General features: G+C 40.0%; 1 protein-coding gene across 4 annotated transcripts in view; it reads left to right on the plus strand.

Moving 5' to 3' along the window:
• Window positions 1-21,827, plus strand: part of cntn4 (contactin 4) — a 147,188-nt gene extending 125,361 nt beyond the window's left edge. For 2 of the 4 annotated variants that reach the window (XM_035389277.1, XM_035389276.1), the window contains exons 12-23: window positions 2,782-2,909; window positions 11,631-11,824; window positions 13,001-13,121; window positions 13,735-13,893; window positions 14,452-14,601; window positions 15,249-15,319; window positions 15,948-16,182; window positions 16,515-16,630; window positions 17,623-17,809; window positions 18,981-19,093; window positions 19,187-19,355; window positions 19,749-21,827. In XM_035389277.1, the coding sequence (XP_035245168.1) occupies window positions 2,782-2,909; window positions 11,631-11,824; window positions 13,001-13,121; window positions 13,735-13,893; window positions 14,452-14,601; window positions 15,249-15,319; window positions 15,948-16,182; window positions 16,515-16,630; window positions 17,623-17,809; window positions 18,981-19,093; window positions 19,187-19,355; window positions 19,749-19,840 (1,735 nt within the window). In that variant the 3' untranslated portion in view covers window positions 19,841-21,827. The remainder of the gene's footprint in view (window positions 1-2,781; window positions 2,910-11,630; window positions 11,825-13,000; window positions 13,122-13,734; window positions 13,894-14,451; window positions 14,602-15,248; window positions 15,320-15,947; window positions 16,183-16,514; window positions 16,631-17,622; window positions 17,810-18,980; window positions 19,094-19,186; window positions 19,356-19,748) is intronic. The other 2 variants (XM_035389278.1, XM_035389279.1) reach the window with 2 other exon arrangements.
• Window positions 21,828-22,667: the final 840 nt, after the last annotated feature.

Genomic DNA, 22,667 nt, shown 5'->3' on the forward strand with positions numbered 1-22,667 from the left:
AATAAGGTCACATGTCAAGCAAATAAACACCATACTAATCATTAAAATCGGCATCAGTCTGTCCCCTGCTGTAAATTGAAACGTAATCTAATATTATTTATTTGATTAGGAAACACCCTCATCTAGAGTGACTTTCAAAGGTTACATTTAACATATTCTCATTTTGTTGTGCTAGAAATGTACCCAAGCAGGTCAGACAGCTGTGCTTAACATGCCATTTTTTAACATAATTCCAGTTAAAACTCACGTCCTTGAACAACTACACTATTTTACAGCCTTAGTGTTGCTGTCATTTTTGAGAATATTTAATTTGACCAGATCAAACTTGCTTGGTTTCAGGGTTTTGCTTACTGTGCTATACTTGTCTCATTACAATAACATGCCATGTTTTGGAGCATATTTAATTGTAATTACAGTAAAATAATAATCATCCACACCTGCTTGTGGCCCTGCCCCAGTGCTTCTCAGTTCTGTGCTTCAATACATTAACAGGAAGACTGAGACAGTATAAAATTAAAGTCATGATTATTTGGAGCCTTTTCTAAATAGGCCTGTATATATTTGATACAGATTCCAGAAAATAGCCCCTCATTCCAGAGAATGGCCCTCTCATACCCCTTGGCCTTTCTCTGGGGATGAAGAGGTTTGTGAATATACCGAAATATTGCATTAATGTAATGCTTATTGCTGCATCGTTTCTTTGCAGGCTTCTGAAATTGTTTTGTTTATGAATCCAGTCCATGATTTGTTCTAGATGAAGCAAGGTACTGCAAAATTTGTCAGGTGTACATTTGCAAAAAGTAATCCCTGTTATGTTTGTATTTCTCATTTCGACCTGCAGCTTGTTTGTGCAGCAAGCGATAAACGATTGAACAAATCCCTTTATTGCTGAAACCTTTTTATTTTTTGCTGAATAAATGGGAAAAGATATGCTAAAGAAATTTATTGAAAAAATAACTTGCTGTTACAGGGTGAAAAGCATTGTGTCCTCACTGGGCTGGTCACCAAATAATTAGCTGACCTCATTCCGATGAATGATGTCTCATGGTAATGATGTGTTTTCATATCTTCCGAAACATATAACCTTGGTTGAAAAAAAAACAATTTAAAAATAATTAATCATGGGGTTATTTGCACTGAAATGAAGCGCTTTTAAGTACCAATGACACTGAACCTCTCAATGGCTGCTGGCTATCTAAACCTAAATTCTATTGCTAGCTTGAAATTTCTTGTTTTTTGTTATCCAAGTAATTCTGTCCACATACAGTATATAATTATGCAGCACAAAAAGTTTTAAAATGCCAAAAAGTTTCAAAGGTTAAATGAAAATTATTATGAAAAGGGATGTTTTTTTTTCATGTGATACTGGTCAAGGTTAATTTATTAGTTGAAATAGGTAGAATTTTTTAGTTGAATCTGTGAAATATATATTGAGTCATACAGTGACTTGCTAAATCCTTGTATACAGTAACTAGTCTGCTTGAACAGATGCAAATAGTACATTTTTTTCCCATTGCCTTGATCTTATATTCTTTAAAATTCATCCATTTGATGTGAAAGTGGGTTATTATTAATTGCTCATACTGTTAACACAAATAAGACAATTCGCGACCTTGTGCATTTAGTTCCTTTTAAAACAGAAGCGTCCCTGGCTGAAGATATTGAAGCCATGTTGCAAGCACACAGCAGATTACCTGCTATTAGACAGTTCTTTAAAATGAAAGGGTGTAATATTGCTTTTCATTTTGCCACTGTCTGAATGAAGTCCAGTTTTCTTCCTCTTTTCAGCTGGGTCAAAGGCCTTTCGGTATTTACAGCTTGCAGAGTCAATGGAGTGTTTCAAATAGTATGCCTCCTCTGCAGCTTAATGAACCTGCGGTCCCATCGCACATCCTTCTGTGCTTTCAAGGTCACATTTCCATTTCCCGCTCTTTATTTGGGCCGATGTAATGGGACGTTAAGGGTTATCGACCTTCATTCACAGGGCCCGGTGGCCACCGCGCCCGCGTGTTTGGGGTGCACTGACTGCAGTCGCCCTGGCGTCTGTGTATCCGGGCAAGGCATGAATCACTTTTGCAAAACAACCGTTTCATTCATCAGTCGTGTCACCTATCAGGGAAAAAACAGAGCCGTGAAGGATGAGCCTTCATCACTGTAGGCTTTCAGCCTGTGACAAGGGCATAATTGGAAACATTATTTCTTTAAAAAGAAAACGTTGATAACTGTAGCACCTGTGCCTCTGGACTGTTGCCTAGTGAGAACTGCACTGTGAGTACGTGACTGAATCCCGCACATATATACTCTTCCTATTAACCATCATGGCTTGATATATATGCCAGTTCGCATGTTGCTTATGCAAAGTTGTTCCTTAATAGATTCAAACAAAACTGAGATTTGCTGTTGCGGTGAATTTCAGGGGTAATGTGAGCCTATATACTGCAGATGTCAGTTGTTTTTCCTCTTGAGAAATAAAGACCTGTAGAAACTACTGTTTTGCGTAAGACCCTGTGTAGTCGTTCATTTCATTTCAATAGCACGTGCAAAGAATTTCAAATAACAAGACCAAGTTCCCTGTGTTTCACCTTGCTGAAATAAATTCCTTTCATTTTTATAAGAATAGCAAACTGGGTAATGCACTTAAATGGCAATACATTCTGCAAAACTGACAGCCTGTTTGTAGCCGAGTATGATTGTAGAGTTTTAAAAACCTTTGACGCCATTGCTTTTTCAGATCTTGCTATTCACTGTCACTATAATGAATGCGTAATTTGTGTTTTGCAGAGTTGCTATACTGGACAGTGGAAGTTTACGGATATCTAATGTGAGCAAATCTGATGCAGGCCACTACACTTGTGTGGCCAGGAACCAGTTTGGAGTTGCTAGCAGCGAGGGGAGTTTGGTTGTGAAAGGTAGGTGGTTTTGTTTATTTGTCCCTGTGATCTCTTGCTGTCCTGTATGTTGGCTTTCTCTGTGGGTGTTTGTTAATGAATATTTGTATTCCAATGAATACCTATTTCAGTTCAAATATACACGGTCAATATGATTTAATTCACAGTAAAATTAGTTTAATTCTCAGTGTAAAAATCAACACAGTTTATTTTTGTCAAGACAGTTTAGCTCTAATAGAGTATGTGGTTCACTGAACACATTTAAATTATGTTGCAGTTAATTTAAAACAGTTTTTTTTGGTGTATAGATTACTGCACAATGTGTAAACACGTAGTAAAGGACAGTATATGTCGGATGTGCTCATTTCTGGATTCCAAAGTGTAACCTTGATTTGTTGTGCATTAATTAGTGGCTGGATCTATGAACTCAAAGCTCTGTAAATATTGCTACCTACCTGACCACTTCGGTGTTAACAACCTCAGGAAGGAGGGATTGTTTTTACTAATTATGAAATTAAGCAATGTTTGTTTTTAAAATCACATAAATTTTGTCGTCCTGTAAAACCGAAAAGGATGAAGGAATTAATATTTCCAATATTTTTCCATAGCAAGTGCTTATTTGGTGAGGGGGGAAGGGAGTGAGAGGAGAGGGTTGCGGCCGCCTCCTCTCTGTCCTTCTGTCCCAGGACGAATCTGGGCAGCCAATGAGCGTGCTCAGAAGCCAGTCCAAATGAACCAGATCTTTTGGCAAAAAAAAAAAAGGGAAGCGTGCTGTAAGGGGAAATGTTGTGCAGATGAGATGAAAAGGAGCCTCGCTGCCAGATCCTCAGCAGGAGACAAACCCTGCGGGACGTGGGATCACCCCTCTCTTCTGTCACTGCGCTCGTGACTTATTACAGCCCATTAAAAATGAATAGGAGTGATGTAAAGCAGCTCACATAGGGCCACTTTGTTCTGCTCCCAGTCCCCCTTGCTTGAGAATGTGAAGTAAGACATGCGAGTGAGATCATTTCCACCCCCCTAACTTACCTTTTCAGTTTCATCCCATGCCTTCAATATCAAAGGTCACGAAGAACAGGATGTGAATCTGCTCTTTACTTAGCCTCTACTTCCTCTAAAAAATATTGTAAAAATCACTGAATCAAGCTACGCTAGTTTTTACAAAAACAAGCTCAATTGAGTGTTACTGTACTTTTAATCATACGCTGATTAGCTCTGCTCTCATTAAGAACTTTTAAGAATGTGCTCTTTATATCTACCTACAGTTTGGATGGGTTTAAGTAAACACTCCTCATTCTCCTGGGAAAAGCAGTACCATTTGCATTGTTAATGTCCATCTAATGATCTCCCAGCGATCTTCCCGCCTGTCATTCAAAATGTCCTCTGTCACCTCTATGGTCTAGGCAGTCCCATAGATGGAGGAATCAGTGTTATCAAATAGTCAGGAAGTGCTACAATATTCACGTTTCCACACCGTTCAGTAGGACCTTCCCTGTTTATTTTCGTCCTGACTGAGGTAAAGGTCAAGCCTTCCTGAAATTGCACACTTCAGTGAGAAGAATCTTCGGTGGGATGTGACCTGATTGAACAATGTTATTTTGTATTAGATTAAACCATTTTATTTTTAAAATTTTAATTAATTAACTCAGAATAAAGAAGAATTAATCTTTTTTTTTTTAATTCCTGAAATAATGGGATGAAATGTACACATTTAAAACACAGTGTTGCTGAAGGTAGTACAGTGCATGGTGGAATAAAACACCATAGAACAACAGATAAAAACACAGACATTGCAGTAAAATGGTGACAAAAGACAAGCCAAGCACAGCATATCTGATTAAAATACTATTCATACAGCACAAAATGGTTAAGGGCTCTCTTCGATTTAAAAGATGGGCAGTATAGTCTACAATCTGATGGCAGAAGTTCATAGTCTCTTTCAGTTCTTCATGCTGCACAGGACAGTGAAAGCATCCCTTTTCCCTTGCAAATTCAGAGCTATGTGTCCAAGCTGTAATCCGGAAGTTTGGCTGGCCTTTTGGGCCTGATTTATCTCAGTTCACTTGGCTGTTAAAACACGAAAGTTAAGCCAAGTAGTAGAAAACGTGGACTTGAAAAAATGTTAAAGATACATGTCGAAAAATGTGCTTTAGTGCACATGCATTTTAAAGAAAAGTGAACTAATTGTTTAACTAATTGGACTGTAATTCTACATAATACAAATGCAGATTAACAGAAAAATACAGGGATGTGGTTGCCCAGGCAAAGCGTTGCAAGGTGGATGGCTTCTGCTCTTTTTATTCCCTCTGAAAAATGCAAGATACAGTAAAGAATACAGAGAGTAAATCTCTCCATGCTGTATCACATTAATGAAGACCATAGACAGGTTAGATTCAATTAAAATGCACTGTGATTGGTAAACAATGTTGGGGTACAAAGTTTTAACTATGTAGTGAGGTCAAGTTGGGAAATGCGTATTTTTATCCTTTTAATGTTTAATGCATTATTTCATTGACAAGAAAGACAAAATGGTTGTTGATGAATATGCCGTCATGTTTGTTTAAAGGGCCAATCAATTTATCTGTCTTCCTACCGCAAGTCAGTGATTTCTAAAGCCCTTTGAAAAGCAGTGTCAACAATACCAGTGCTCTATTAAAATGCATTTTGAAGTTTCATCTCATTTCAGAATTGCAAATTGGTTGCTATAGAAACCTTTTTTATTTGTTTGCTTTTTAAGAGCCTCTTTGGCCTTTCACAATAATGGTGAAATATTAATATGTGCGGTTTTTAGCATTCACATTGTGTTAATGAAAAACAGCTGGTCCCTTTAGCAAGAATATAAATTCAGCCACTTTTCAAAGAGGCCTCTTGGATGAATAATACCATATTTTTAGCACTCTGTTATGCAAAATAAACTGAGAGGCATGAGTTTAGTATCTTTTATTTTTACGACTGCTGATGTCTGAAGTTGATTTGCACACAATTTTCTGGCAGCGTGTTCTTCATTCTGATTAATAATAAAAAAGCTGGTTTCATATATTATAGATTCTCTAAGGTCAGCAGTCAAGGTTGCCTTGAGAGCCTACAGTGTGTACAGTTTTCTGCTGATTCCTCACACCAGGCTATAGCGCCTCCTGATTTTTCTTTGATTCATTTTTTTAAATCATTCCCTATTTAAAAAAATACCCCTCATTTAGGTGTCTGGATGAAGTGCACTTCTGTTCTCGTTCAAATGGGAGTGTGATTTCTCATTCATGATAGCAAATATGCAGCCAAATTAAAGGTGGAGAAGACCATAACATATAGCTCCATTGAAAAAAATATATATTCTGGGAGAAAATTATTTGCTTGACAGTGGGGGGGGGGATTTTAGTTTTACTGGAGACAATAACATCAAAGCTGACCATCCCTCCTCATTTGTATGCACTTCAAGTTTGCCCAGTGATGGCAAATGGCTTTTACTGCCACAGGAAATACTCAGCTGCTAGCAGTTATAATGTAGCCTTGTCACTGGGGAAGTGGAGATTGGGGTTCTTATTTTGTTTTTGTTTTAATGATGTTTTCTTGTTTATGTTATGAATATGAATGGGCCGTGCATGGTTGTTTTATGGGTGTGATGTTATCCTGGGATAATTTTCAAAGGAAATAAATTATATTATTATAATGTGGAGTGGTGTTGACTATGATGTGGGTCACTGTGACACAAGGGTACAAAGACAGTATATGCTATGGAGTTTGGTGTAGTCAACCAGAACTAATGACGGCTGGTTTTACCTGACAAAGATCCCTAAGGATTAAAATCTTGTTTCTCTTTTCATGTTTCTTAAATAAATGTTTTTGGGAGCATTACGCTGTGTGCGGACATGATATTTAATTGGTTTAACCAAGCAATTAAACTTACTTGGACACTTCAATGTCAGTTTGCAATGTAGAGGTTTTCAGACCAGGCTCGCCAGCAGAGTGATTTGCCACAAGACTATATCTAAGGCTTTAATTCTTGTGCCTGTCTGGCTTCATTTTAGTGAAAGGAAAGTCTGGACTGCGAGTCATTTTTAATCCTGACCTCTGAAAAGAAAAATAAAACAAGATTTGACTGAGCAAGGATGATATTGGTGAATGTTAATGGTCCTGCCCACACATTCTGTTTGCTTTTAGAGTACTCTTTTTAGATTGGTGTAATTTTAAGGTAGGGCAGCATTTTTCCCCCTATGTTTGTTATCTTTATCCTGTTTTGTTTCTCGTGCATAAATGACAAGGTGATATTTCTCATTTTTTATACGAGCCCAATTTTCCTGCAGCAGAATTCAGCTGATAGATTTGTGTATGTACAGCCTTCATGCCACTAATGTTAACATTACTACTTAGTTATCACTGTCTTCATAATTAGATTATGCTTTCATTTAATTTCATGTTTCATGGTGCAGATTAAATCACGATGCAAGAACCATATATTTAAAGAGCTTCTTAATTAAGGCCTGTCTCCTATATTAGCACTTAAAATGCTGCACTCTTCATGCTAGTTTTAATTTAAACTGATCATTTTTTAATGCAATTATTATAGACACAATAAAATAGGGCCACATTTTTCATTATATAGAGCAGAGCATGAGAAACAGTGAGTTTATAAGACATTACATGGGGCCTGCTTTCATTTGTTTAAGAAATTTGTTCCTCTTTAGCCTCTGCCTTTTGTAAATATACATAAACATTTTTGGTAGGCTTGATAGCCTTGTTTTAATCCTCATGGTATTTCAACAACAGTGCTGACAATTTAGGCTTTATTTGACATTTTCCCCTAACTGTTTACTTTCCATCATTTTATTTCAGAACAGCATTCTTGAGCTGAAGAACAAATGCTCTCATGTAAGATCTTGCTATTCACTGTCACTATCAATAATGGTAAGAAAATGGGATCACGTAATTTGCATACACAATTTCATTGAGGGTTGAAAACTTGGTTGTTGGGTGAATATCTATGCTGAGAGCCTTTTTTATGAGAAATGACAGTAGTTTATTTAAACTGACTGGAGTGATATGAATACTGCAAAATAACTGTCAAAATGCATTCATTCACGGGAAATTTGAACAAACCCGTACGTATTCAACAGCTGTACCACTGTGGCTACAGATGAACCTTCTTAATTGTTTGGGAAAGTGGTGAAATTAATCAGATTAATCTGTAGATGATGAATGTATTCTGATTGGTGATTTAACTGGAAATGTTCATTAGTATATCCCTATGGTGTTACTAATAATTGCTCTTGTTGCCATGGCTGAGTTGTCATCTCACAAGTCATTGAAACCATTTGTGGACTGGTACATTTTTTTCAGTCTGGTTGATTTCATTCATTTCTACAGTCTTATGGGGGAGAGTGAAAAATTCAGTAGCCTCATTTGAGCTCTACAGCGAAATGTCTTGTTTTCCTCTTGTCTTCATATCAGAGAAATAACTCTCCTACAATGATGCATAAAATATGGATGAATGTAAGATGCCTGAAGCATGGTAAATGGTGTAACTGGTTTGGTAGTGTCAGTGGCTAATAGCAGTAGGGTAGTGCAATTAAAATACATGAGTATTAAATTTTAAACATTGGAGTCACGTCACTACGGTACTGTATGTCACCACATACCCAGTTTAAATGCAAATACATTTTAAATAGATTTCCTCTTTGAAATGGAATGTTGGCAACTTATCATGGCAACTGTCTTATTTCTGTCTTCTCTCTTTCTCTTTTTTTCTCTGTAATGCACAAACCATAGATCCGTTAAAACGGATTTCAGCAACATGAAGGTTATCACAGAAGTTTAAAACTCAATTCAGAACCTTGACAGTGGTCATTCCTTTTGTCACTTTGTGTTCTGTCACAGTGGTGCGATTTTTCATAGGTGCTGGACAGGGCATAAATTGTGGCAGCAATTTATGTGATGCCCTGTCAGAGATGGGGTTGGACTGATAAATATGTTTATTTCAGTACTCACTGTGGTAAATTTGTTTTTCTTTTGCTTTTTCTGAAAAAGCACTGAGCATGAACAATACACCTACAATAAAATAATGTGAATATTTTCATTAGACGTGATTTAACATTAATTGTCCACAGTATTGTTTCAAACAGCCATCATCAGGGTATATGCAACAGATGAAAGTGAAATTCAAAGCTATTGAAATAAATAGAATGAAGAATAAAGGCAATTACTTGTGAGGATTAGTGAAGAAAAGGTCTTTTGCTCCTGACTATGGAGTGTTCTGGGGTCTTTGTGGTGAGTTTTTCCAGGTTTCCAGAAAACAATTAAAGTATTCATGGTTAGTACTTCTGGTTTCATTGGTAACTACAAACCATGGTCAGCTGTAAGGGCCAACGATTGTGCAAGTTCAATGGCTCAAAGAAAAAAAAAAACCTGGAAATGTGCTTTAATTAGAAATGTCAAAAAATCCATGATGGTATTCTCAATGGTTAACAAATGGTGGGTCATTATTTTACATATATTTTTCACTATTACGTGTGTGTCATATTGTTTGCAGTATGTGTGATTTGAATGTAAGTTCCTGTCACTCTTAGCAATGACCTTAATATGGATAATTAACACAGCATAGGTTGGTGCTATAAATAATGAGAAAGAGTTTCTTAAAACAGAATCACACAAACCTGGAGCCCTTAAGTGTGAGAACTGGCTCATCAGGGGCAAGCTTTTGATTTTGGCAACGTTCACCTCGGGCGACCGTTTGTTTAGAAATGCACCGTGTTCTCTGAGTGAAACGTATCACCGTGCTACCGCGCACCCCGATAGTTCTGGTGCATTTTAATTTGTGGTGTAAACAGTCGGCTATCCTGGTCTCTGACCTTTCCTTTTAATGTGATTACTATGCAATTTCCTCGGTCTGGTTTCTGCTGCATAACCTCACGGCGGTCCCAGGAGTGCTTTGAATTTATCTGGGCGCTAACCTCTTCTCTATCGTGTCTGTGATTGACCTACTGAGTAAGAGGGCTGTCCTCCTCTTTTTATAATGACAGTAGGTAACAAGATATTTGACAAGATGGATATCAGTCAGATTTGCTCAAGATCACAGTACGGGTTGCATCCTGAAATGGCTCAGGTTATCCATATAATCTGACATAAATGATGATGGAGTGGAATAATAAGACACATTTTCCCAGGGTCCATTTCTTGAGCTCATCTTCAGGGTCATGCTCAGGAATTAATCTACAATGTATGTATATTACTGTGCTCATTCTGGACTGAGAAACTGCAAAATCCGGAGGAGCCTGTCGTGGCATTTTACGATTGTGGCTGGAGGTACAGTAGGTACTATAAGTGATAAATTGTCTGTCAGAAATCAAAGCTTTTCTAAGGCTTTAAAAACTGGATTACATTGCTTTCACTGACTAGTGTTAGCCTGCTCACATATGCAAGTGGTTCCTTAAGCTGCAGCATTTTCTGTGAGGAGCTGAAGCAACTGAGCAGGGAGCATGCAGGAGAATGGGGCTCCGTTAAGTCAGTGACAAAAGGAAAGGAGACCATTAGCACGATTGCCTAGGGACAGAAGGGACAGCAGGCAGTGTCAAAAGAAAAGTTCCCATCTTCCCCCAATCTCCCACAAGATAGCAAAACAGCCATCTCCGCTTCCCTTCCGATCTTCATCTTACGTCTGCTTTACTGTGCGACAAGTCTGAGTCCTGCGTCAGGTCCGAGAGACAGTTTTTCTGTGTAGTCAGTTGTGCATGTCCGTCCCTTTGGATGCCCCGAAGGCCTTTTCCTTTTTATCTTTACAATAAATGCACAGAGGCATGAGAGTCGTCCCTTCTATGTGCATGTCACTAGACCTGCTAGTGTACCTGATTAGTATTGCTATTTTTAAAGTAACCATTGATATGGTACAACCATTGGATGGCAGGGCGATATTGCAGGCCCATCACAATCAATGCCGACCAACCCATTGACGGATTTGGATATATGCTCAATGCAGTTTACACTGGCAAGCCCAAAGTGCACGGCATCTGTGCTTTCTCTTGAATCTGTGTTTGCTTAGGGATTATTTGCCACGGTTAATTTAACCTGCATCCAGAGCGTGCCTTTCAGTGGAAAGCTCACAGCACCACCAAGAGGGTGACAGAGGTAGTTTACAGTGTCGGGAACAAAGCCACTCTTATGTATTCCGCCCTCCTCACTCTGTACTTCACGCTAAGGTAAGGATGAAGGGGGAGGTTGTTATCTAGCAGAATGAAACAACAATAACAGCGAGCAGTTTTTGCATACGTGCTGCATCTTAAAGGGGGGGGGGGGAGGTGTGAAGTTGGAGCTGGCTTCTGTTCCAGGCGAATGGCGGTTAGCGGTTAACACCGAGCTGATGGTGACACCTAAAGGAGCTCTTAGTGCGGAAAGGAAAGGTGTTGCAAACACCACTCGCACTTCCCTCCTGAATCAGGACAAGCATGTTGTTCTCACATTTCTGCCATAGGTCACATGACCTTTTTTATTATCAATCAATCAAATGGATTATGTTGCTTTGGCTTCTTTATTGCTTTTTATATTTATTTATTATTTTTTAATCAGATAAGTGTGAATTGACTACACACATTCATAAAGAATACAGAATTTCCATTTGAAATAGAATTGGCTTTTTGTGCTCATTTGTAATTCTGCCTTGATGTGCAGTTCCTCTGTGTGGCCCTGTGTCTGCCGGCATTTCTTATGGAGAGCTATACAGCCCCTGACCTGCCGCTCCCGTTGTCATTCCAATTTCAGAGCCAACCATCATCACCACTCCACCGTCAACTCTGGACGTGACCGTGGGCGAGAGCATCGTCCTGCCATGCCAGGTGACGTACGACCGCTCCCTGGAACCGAAATTCACCTGGTTCTTCAACGAGCAGCTCATCCACTTTGGAAGCCAGGGCGGATACTTTGAGAAAGTCGGCGGTGTAAGTGCACAACATGCAGTACGTTTCCGTTATCATTAAGGAGGGACCGCAGCACTCCTAAACCCCTTTCCCTCCAAAATCTGCCACCTGCCCAGGAAATGTAATAGACTTCATGGTCTGCCATGGTTTTCCTCTGTGTTTGTCGGAGAACTGCAAGTAATGCATAATGAATAACCAAGCACGCCTCTTTACAGTGTTGGAAATTGCTTCTATTTTATTCATGATCCCAGCCTCTGATGAAAACATATCAGTAAAAAGAGACAGATAGACACATTGATTTTCGGCACACCTCACAAATTACAGTCGAAAATACCGAGAAATGAAGCAGTAGGTATACAGATTGGTACAACAATAGTCCTCTTCATGCATTATTTATTCCATAGAAATCCTTCCATGGAGCACACAGCATGGGGACTGCTTGGCTTTTTGAGGAAGAAAAAAAAATGTAATTCATGAGAAAGCTGGACAAATTTAGGTTACCCCACTCTGAGTCGGAAAGGTGATTGTGATTATTTTTGGAAGAAATATGCAGTTTAAATGATTGGTCAAGCCTTTTATATTAATTTTGTTAGGCGATCGCCCAGAATTTCAGGCAAGTTAATCATAATTACGCTTTGGGTCATTGCAATAAATTACCTCACTCTCTCACTAGCATGCTGTTATATAGTTTTTTCATTGAAACTTCATGAATCCTGTTAATTGTACAACAGCCTTTGCCATCTCCAATTTATTAATGCACTTGACTTCCCTCACCGTCAGACTGATTAAGTGCTGGAGAGGAACCTGTGGCCAATATTAGAAACAAAGGAAAAAATTCTCCCAAATAGCAGCCTTTAAGATTTGCCTGTACAAGACTACTTGATCATTAAAATAATGATACCACTCATCACTGTGTAATGGAGTGCAGATAAAAGCAGTCCCTTTTTATTCCGTGGGTCTTTGTCATTTAATGTGTTGGCCAGGTGATATTGGCAGTCTGTCATTTTCTTAACTGAAAATATAGCTATTAAAAACAGAGTTGAAAGAGAATCAGTACGGAAACCTACATGGGACATTACAGCTGCCTACAAGTTGACCCCGTTTGCCATTTCCTTTTCCCCTTTTCACTGTAGATTGGCGTAATTGTCATTGTTACCAGTAAGGGAGACTCGTTACAGATGTCTGCTACGTTTTCATCGTTGTGTGTTTGTCTAGCAGCATTCAGCTGGAGATATTATGATCAGAAATATTCAGCTGAGACATGCTGGGAAGTATACCTGTGCGGTGCAGACGAAGGTGGACAGCATCTCCATCGCCGCTGATCTGGTTGTTAGAGGTATGATTTTCAGTTGTTGCCACTAACATGTTTTTGTCACATCCTTCCATGTATTATCATGCTGTTCTACGTACATACATCTTCATGATTTAAAAGGAAAATTCCTGGTGGTATTTATTTTTAATGCTTGTTATTATTATTATTATTATTATTATTATTATTATTATTATTATTATTATTATTATTATTGTTGTTGTTTCCCATTGTTTATAAGGAAAATTCCTGCTCGTATTTATTTGACTTTTCATGCTTATTATTATTATTATTATTATTATTATTATTATTATCCAGAGTAATTTAACAAGGCCAATAATTGATATTGATGCGCAGCTTACATCTATAGATCAGAGGCAAGATATTCAAGCCAGGGCTGTGTCCTTCCCTGTTAGATAAACACATTTTTACAGTCTAATTAGACAGATCGGCTCTTGGATTGCCATGGAAGAATATTTACCGGAAGAGAAGGGGCCCTGATTAGCCATGCATTGAACGGGCTCCACCAGCTGTGCGTCGCCACTGGTGCTGTAGGCTGTGGTTGATAAAGAGGCCACTGTGTTTTTTTTTCTTCTTCTTCTTTTTCACCACGCCTTGCTCTCCCGCGCCATTTTCCCAGGTCCCCCAGGCCCGCCCACAAGCCTCCAAGTAGAAGAAATCACCGATACCACAGCCTCTCTGTCCTGGAGGCCCGGGCCTGATAATCACAGTCCAATTACCACGTACACCATCCAGGCAAGAACTCCATTCTCCCTGGGCTGGCAGGCTGTCACCACAGGTAGGGGCTATATTCAGTGTGCCCTCTAATCAGCCATCCGTAGATCAGCCCTTACACACGGGATCTTTTTCCTTTTTTTGTTTTTCTTGTGTGTGTGTGTTTTTTAAAAATATGTGGAATAGCATCCTCCGGCCCCCTGACTATGAGCTGCAGTTCTCTGTTTTTAAGGCTCTATTTTAAAGCAGGGTCTTTGTCCTTGACATGTCTCACAGTGGAGCTCCTCAGAGGGTATATTTTGAAGGCCTTGTGATAGCTGGGTAACTTGCGATGCGCTTTAGTTTGAATGTCATAGCTTCTTAAACGGAGTGGCACTGTGCTCTTAGTAGTTTCACAGATGTCACATTACATCAGGAGGATTTAACATTCACAGCAGAACAGTAAACTTTTTTGTCGTTGCGACAGCATTTCTGTTTCGTCGGATGTGTTATTAAATGCCTTTCATGCCTTGGCATGCCTGTAGTGTTGTCCCTCTGAGTCTATCCGGATGTAGGGCTGGCTCTCTTAAGTACAGAAGCACTCATTCTGAAGTTCAGTGTTTGTGTCTGTGCTTGCTGGCAGTGCCCGAGGTGGTGGGGGGTCGGCGTCTGACAGCTACAGTGGTCGACCTCAGCCCATGGGTGGAATACAACTTCCGAGTCTTGGCAAGTAATGCAGTTGGGACCGGAGAACCAAGCAAACCCTCCAAGCAAGCCAGGACAAAGGAGACACGTATGTGCATGTGAAACCGGCAGTGCATTTAAATGTGCTCTTACACGAGCACTCACACGAGCACTCAAGTTTTTGGGTCCTTATTTACTGCACATGCTCATGGTGTATTTACAGTATCCCTATATGAGGGTTTGCTCTGTTCAGTCTCCAACACAAATATCACCAAATGTTATAGAATGTATTGGAATTCAATCGCTTTTTAAGTGCCCTAGCCATGGGTTGACATTTCATTTGTATCTTAAACAAATTCTGCTATGGCTTAAATAGTTTGAGTTTTCCCTTTCAAATCCTGTGATTAACATACGTTAACAACTCAGCAGCAGTGTTGAATAAAAAAGTTGAACCACAACCCAGCCATTTGCCCACATGAGCACTGCAGTTGCAGGAAACTCCTGAATCCTATGAATGCACAATACCAGATTATTCTGATGAATGCAGTGATTTTACAGAATTATGTCATCACAGCCCTTGGAAATCATTGAATATGCATTTGTCAGTGGGTTGAGAATTCTACCGTCTCTCTGTCTGCAGGTTCACTTTCAATTCACCAAATGACAGATTTTGTAATTGTGAGAGAGAGGGGAAGTGGGATTAAAAGAAACTGTTGGAAAGCTGAGAGGGATAAAAAATGTCTTTCCGTCTCCCAGTTCCAAAGGTCACCCCTGCCAATGTGAGTGGAGGTGGTGGCAGCCGCTCAGAATTAGTCATCACTTGGGAGGTAAGCAGACACCGTACAAACAACCCCGCCAATAAGGGACATGACCCATTATTTCCTTTAAAGGGATTAATAACAACAGGCCACCTTAATATGTAGGGCCTCATTTCAAAAACAGAGAAGCAAAAACTGGTACTATCACCCAGGGGAAGAGGAAAATGCCTTTGAGGTTTTAATAAGCTAATTAGACAGAATAATCATTCCAAAGTTACAAGCAATTTTTGAAACACTGTCATTACTCTACGCCCACCCCCCCTTCCTCCCTCATATGGAACATAATTTTTTACAAAAAATACTATTGTATCTTTTTTTTGTACAAATATTCCCTTTACATTAGAAAACTCACTGTCACAAAGTTCTTATTTGCATAGGTATGTACTGTATGTACGTTCATACATTATGTATGAACATAACTATTATTTTGTGAGTTCTCTGTGCACTTGCACTTGAATTTGCATGTGTACGTGCACGCGTGTTTGTGAAAGAGATGCGCTTGAAGTTTTAGCAGTGGGACGCGATGTGATGCTCAACATGACATCATTTTTTGTATATTGTGTGTGTGTGTGTGTGTGTGTGTGTGTGTGCATACATGTGTGTATGTGTGTGTGTGCGTATGCGTGATGTGCTCCAGCCTGTTCCAGAGGAGCTGCAGAACGGGGGAGGGTTTGGCTACGTTGTGGCCTTCCGACCGCAGGGCAGCACCGGGTGGATGCAGGCAGCAGTGCCTTCAGCGGAGGCTTCTAGATACGTCTTCAAGAACGAGAGCACCCCTCCATTTTCCCCATTCCAAGTGAAAGTGGGAGTGTACAACAACAGAGGGGAGGGGCCTTTTGGTCCCATAACCACCATCTACTCAGCAGAGGAAGGTAACATTATAAATCCACACAGATTAATAATTTTTCCAACAATTACAATGTGTTTTGTGAAGTCATAACATCATCGGGTCATAGCATTGACTCTATGTCAGGTACTGGATCACCACTCAGCACTGTGGTGTGCAGGACATGTGTAGCAGCAAGTCTTCAGGGAGCCTTAGATTTCATCAGCACATGGATTTATACATCATCACAGTCTGCTCCTAGCTTCCTGTTGTTCCCCTCCTGGTTGTTCCTCCATATCTGGGGAGACGGAGGCAGACTCACTTAGAGGGTTGGTTGAGTGTGCCGAGTTGTTTAACATCATTTTGCATTCATCTCAGAGCCCGGGCGAGCTCCTACCAGGATCAGAGCCAAAAGCCTGTCAGCATCCGAGATCGAGGTGTCCTGGAGAGCTCTGCCCTGGAACACCAGCAAGAGAAGGATTCTGGGATATGAGGTAAGAGGAAGCAAAAAAAGGATATGTTCAGTGTTTACGTGTGTTCGTGTGCGTGTGTGTGTGTGTGTGTGTGTTTGTGTAAGTGGGTCTATATGTGTGTCTGTGCACACATGTGCTCCGTTGTTTGCTCCTGGTTGCAAGACTGAACAGTGTGTGTGTGTCTGTGTTAGTATGCTTGTGCTGTTGGTGGATACAGCCATATACAATTTTTTTCTGCTATGATTCCATAAACCTTCATTCTGATTAGGTTGCCTGGTTGACTATTTTAGAACTCCTCTCATCTTGATCCATTCTATTATTGATCAACCTTCGCGGTTTATTTGCCTTACGCAAAATACATTTTAATGGCTGTTGTGTTTGTACAGTAATCATCCAAATTGGCCCTGTTTAATTAGCTTAAGTGCACCCGTCCTGCTTTTGTACCAGAAAAGCCAGTGACGTAATGCACTAGGGAAGGACTATGGTGTGCTCAATCCACACAGTACCCTAAATGCACTGTGACTCTGCTCAGTCTGTTCATTATTATTTAATTGACTATTGAAATTCAATATTTGAACTAAGATGCTGTTTTGTCGTACTTATCCACAGGCCGCAATGAATACTTTGTTCATATGAAACAACATTTTTATCAGATAAATTAAAAGCTAGTGAATATGAATAGAAAAACTATATTTGGGCTTAACTGTTTTGATCAATGCAATTATTTAGACAAAGGAGTATTTTGTCAGACAGCAGTACAATTTGGGACTTTGTTCCTTTGTATTTTTGATTGAATTGCCAATTTATACCCTATGATTTATTTCCATGTTGTTGTTTTTTTTTTTCAACTGCTTTTGCATAAACCCATGCAATCCCAAAGTGGCAAAGCCTTTGCGGAAAGCCACTGACCACAGCTGAGACCGCTGTTGCACCCTCAGTAGTCACTGCATCTAGACGTATGAACTGGCTTTTCAACGGATGTGTGTTGGCTGCTGTCCTATGTGCTGTGTTAGCTGAGGTACTGGGAGAAGAAGGAGAAAGAGGAGACGGCAAGCGTGCTGAGGACCGTGGGGAACAAGACGTCAGCCATAATCCGGGGTCTGAGGGGAAACAGCATGTATTACATCCAGATCAGGGCCTACAACACCGCGGGGACGGGGCCGGCCAGTGCCACCGTCAACGTCACCACCAAAAAACCCCGTGAGCATTTTTTAAAGCTTACTGCCAGCATGCTGGAGTCACCGCGTGTAGCTGCGCCATGCAGGTTGTGTCATTGGCCGGGATTCAGTAACATCTGTCCTCAACTTTGGATTGGATTCATTTAACGTTGGCCTTAACGTAAAAATAGCCTAAACATAAATGCAGTTTTGAGTGTCTGTTTTGGTAATTGCTGATGACTGCTGCAAAAATGAGAACTTGCTTTATTTTTATGTCAAAGTTAAAGCCAAATGTTTATTGAGTCCAGGTCAATGTTATTGCATTACATTACATTTATTTGGCAGACACTTTTATCCAAAGCGACGTACAAAAAGTGAATTTCATGGTCATAGACAACTACTAAACACAGGTTCAGTAAGATACAATACTTATTTTGTACAGCTATTTCTAGCCAAGAATAATTTAGTTCACACAGTGAACACTATTCAAACCTAACCTCTGCAAAGCCAACTAGGCAGAAGAATAAGCTACAGTATTAGGACAAATACAAATTACCAAAAAGTGCTGGGATGGGGCAACATGTAACAAGTGTCATGAAAAAAAAGGGGGGGGGGGATTTAGAGTGAAATATACAGCGTGGTGGTGGTTAGTCTAGGTATAGTCTGAAGAGATGAGTCTTCAGGCCACGGCGGAAGATGGGTAGTGAGGGGGAGGTTCGGAGAGGGATGGGGAGTTCGTTCCACCAATGGGGAGCTAGGGTGGAGAAGCTCTGTGATCCCTTTGGTCGGGTGGGTGGGGTTACAAGGCACCCTGCTGCCGCAGAGCGGAGTGGTCGAGCAGGCAAATAGGATCTAATCATGTCCTGCAAGTAGATGGGGGCTGTCCTGTTGGCTGCAGTGTAGGCAAGGGTCAGGGCTTTGAACCGGATCCTGGCAGCGACCGGTAGCCAGTGGAGTGATTGCAGCAGAGGAGTGACTTGGGAGAATTTGGGAAGGTTGTAGATGAGTCAGGCAGCGGCATTCTGAATCATCTGTAATGGCTGTATGGCACAAGCTGGCAGGCTTGCAAGGAGAGAGTTGCAGTAATCAAGGTTTTGACTCCATATTATCTGCCAACAATATGAAGCCAATGCTATTAAGCCCTTAGCAATGGTGTTGTAATAGTTTATTCATTGTTTTTTTTTGCACTTCTTTACCTATGATTTATGTTCCAGCTCCAAGCCAGCCACCCAATAAAGTGGTGTGGAACACACTGAACTCTAAGATCATCCTGAACTGGGAGCACGTCAAAGCCCTGGACAATGAGTCAGAGGTCACCGGATACAAAGTAAGTGAGACCAGCGAGAGCTCGCGTCTGAACTCTCATCTCCAACGGTCACCTGTCAGGGCTTTAACCACGGCCTGTCTCCCGTCTCCCCAGGTGCTCTACAAGCGCAACAGGCACAGCCGCCCCAGCGTGATGGAGACAAACACCACCTCCGTGGAGCTCTCTCTGCCTATCGACGAGGAGTACATCATTCAGATCAGACCATTTGGGGAGGGAGGGGAGGGGAGCAGCAGCAGACAGATCACCATCCCCAGAATAGCAGGTCAGTAGCATCATTTCCCCTCCGCATGTGGTACAGCCCTGAGGATTAGGCAAGCGTCAACTGGCATATCATAATATTTGTAGATTTATTTTTTGTTTTTTGTAAGCCAAACTCATTGTGACGAGCACTAATTTAAGCTTGTGAATAATGTAAATAACTCGCAAGAGTTTCATCATTCCTTGAAATGTGTGCTCAATTTTCATTGTTACACTGCATGATTTTGATTGGCATTCTTGGTTTTCTCACAAAATGGTTGGCACAAATGAACAGATTTCACAGTCTTGTAGAAGCATTTCATTTTCTATCAAAATTATTCACGTGTATAAAATGGATTTGGGTTATTTTTATCATCCTTTTGAAAACATTTCTCAGTCTCACTGGTTGTTTTTTCAGGTCCAAATGCCATTGGTTCAGCTTCCAAGGTGTCCACCATCTCTGCCCTCAGTACAATAGCACTGTCATTCACAGCACGGACATCTTTATGACAAAAAGTACCCTGAGAACTTTACTTTCCATGAGGAGAAGACATCACAGAGACTCAGAAGAGAGGTACACACTATCAACCAACCTCGCTGGTATGAATAGATCCATTAGTTTAGACTTTAGAACATTGAGGACAAGCCTGAAAATATCCTTTCAGATAAGAAGGAAGCAAATGGCACCCTCTTCAAATCGTTCTTGCAGACGCAGGAAATCCTCTGAAGTCTTGAATATGTTGTTACCAAAGCAGCTTTCATAAAAAAAGAAGAAAAAAAGTTCTTGTATGCATATTTTGTATGACATATCTAGCTTTTTATAGATTTCTTTAAAACTACCGATGGATTGTGTGGTCCGTTCCATTCCAGTATGGTGAGGGTGCAAGATTTAAATGCATGACAAAATCTGATGAAGCATTTCTTTAGAATGAAAAATGCAGGTCATTGCGTTTATTTCAAACAGCCATTTCAACATGTAAAGCTAAAGACATTTGATGGTGAAATTACCATATTTATAGCCTTCCTTATGGTAGTTGAAGTCAAAATGTAAAAAAGTTCAGTTAAGGTACCTGACCTAACTTGTACCCTTCAGCTATCTAACACAGTCTCACGCAGGAGGCCTGCGAGCTATTTTTAGACTGAAGTGTGAATTGTGTGACATCCTCACGACTGCGCGTATCTACTGTTTGTGGCATAATTGCCTTCATTTCGGGCATCGAAGCTTACGTCCCTCCTCATCGTAACGTGATGCACTGCAGCCGTTCTCATCAGAATAAGTGAAAAGGGAAACGTCTCTTGCTTTTTCTCAAACTTTTTTGTGAGATAAGTGGTACAGTATCTTCCATTTTAAAAGGCGACGACCGTCTCTCCTTGTCACTCTCTGCACTGTCTCTCTCTTTCCCGGCACTGGTTTGCCATTCCAGTACGTCTTCTGGAAGCTTCCAGATCAGAGCGCCACAGCGGCAACTTGATTGTACTTGTGAGTGAAGTGCCGTACGGCCAATCAAGACTTCTTATCTGTACTGTTAGTGACATATATCTAGAGCTATGCTTTGCCTAGTGTGTGCCTCATTGCTGTATGTGTTTGAAATCCTCAGGTCCTTAAAGAGCCTTAACTTATCATTAACTTATCAAATATATGTATACTACTATTAGTTCCACACATCAACAGTACTCAACGGGTTTAGAGGGAGTGTGAATATGTGAATACGCACACAGCATTAATGAAGATGTATTGGGATCTAGGCAATTATCCTACGTACTTTACAAACACCACATGTACAGAAGCGTTCGAAATGTTATTTGCTGTTTAGCATGGGAACTGGCAATACTCGCGGTCTGGAATATTTGAATGGGTTTGCTGACTGCTGTTTAACAAAAAAAAAAATATTGAATGCTGCTCATATTCTCTTTCTTTACTGTAGTGTTCTAATGCCATGTGAGACTGGTACAGTTCAGTACTGTATGTAGCGTGTAATCCAGTGAAATGTGGGTACAGTAGTGAGTAGTACTTAAAGGGACACTTGGGTTACTTGGTCTGTTTAAAACCAGACTTTGAAAAATGCATAGAATACTTTTTTTTGTATTCCTCAGATACTTTATATTAAAAAGAAAACTTTACGAAGATCTGTTGATTTACTTGATTTTTTGTTATACAAACAAACATTTGGTAAATGTTTCACACTGTAGCTAAATGTTGTTTCCGCATGACGGTCTTGGTCTGGCCATTTGCTTCCTGACTGAATGGCTAGTGACAACGTGTTTCCATGCCAGTGAAGGGACAGTGAAGATGCAGGGGTTTCTGGGTTGTGTATGTGTACTTAGCCAGACCAAAATCATACCATATATACAATTGTGTTTCAATCTGAACCTGGTGCTCTCCTCTGAAGTCTTTTCTTTGAGATTGACCAGTTTCCTCAATGTTCAGTCATGATTTAATCTTTGCTGTTGTTGTTTGTTTATACTACATTAATGAATAAATTTTATTAATTTATAATCCTGTGTGCTACACTTATTGAAATGAAACGAGTCAATCTTTTGGTTTTTCTATCAACAATACATAAACTCAATTGGATTCATTCACATACATAATCTCATAGTATGAATGACTCTAATTGTGTTTTAAGACTAATCCACCATAATCTTCTTTTTCTCTTCCATTTCTCTTGCCTTCTGCTGTTTATTTCACTTTCCTTAAGATAAATAATGATTATTGCTATAAATCAAAAGCAGGAGTGAAATGCTAAATTTTCCTTCATGTAATCAATATTCATTAGGCATTTCGGTGCTGAGCATGAATTGAAATGAGATTTCAGGGAGCAGGCAAGACTCCCCAAGTACTTCTTAATAGTGTGAAATCATGCTGATGTGAAATGTTATCAAAGGGACTGTGTTGGTCCTGTCATGGCCATAATTACATTTTAAAAATTTGGAGAACCCGGAGACTCAAAACGGTTAGGGACTATATAGGCCAATATGAGTTCTCAAAAATCAAGTATTTTAATGACTGCTTTGCGACGAAAATAAAATAAACGGCAAGGAATCATTTTGGGACATGTTATACAAAGTGTGCTCACACACAAGAGCAAGAATACCTCTCTTGATGTCCAGATAACCTCCTGAAATTGATTAAAGAACACAATCGCATTCTTCAAGGGTGCTGCCTTTTTAAAAGAAGACAAAGATAAATCCAGTAGGTGGCGATAAAGCAAAGCTTTGCAATGCATGACCTCCATTTTCATTCTAGCAGTCATCCCTGTCTCTGGACACCAAATATGCTATGATGTGACATACCAGATCTTCGAAACTGAATCCTTCTGTGGTCTGAAAGCTGATT

Source organism: Anguilla anguilla, chromosome 13 (assembly GCF_013347855.1).
Source record: "Anguilla anguilla isolate fAngAng1 chromosome 13, fAngAng1.pri, whole genome shotgun sequence".
Taxonomy (NCBI): domain Eukaryota; kingdom Metazoa; phylum Chordata; class Actinopteri; order Anguilliformes; family Anguillidae; genus Anguilla; species Anguilla anguilla.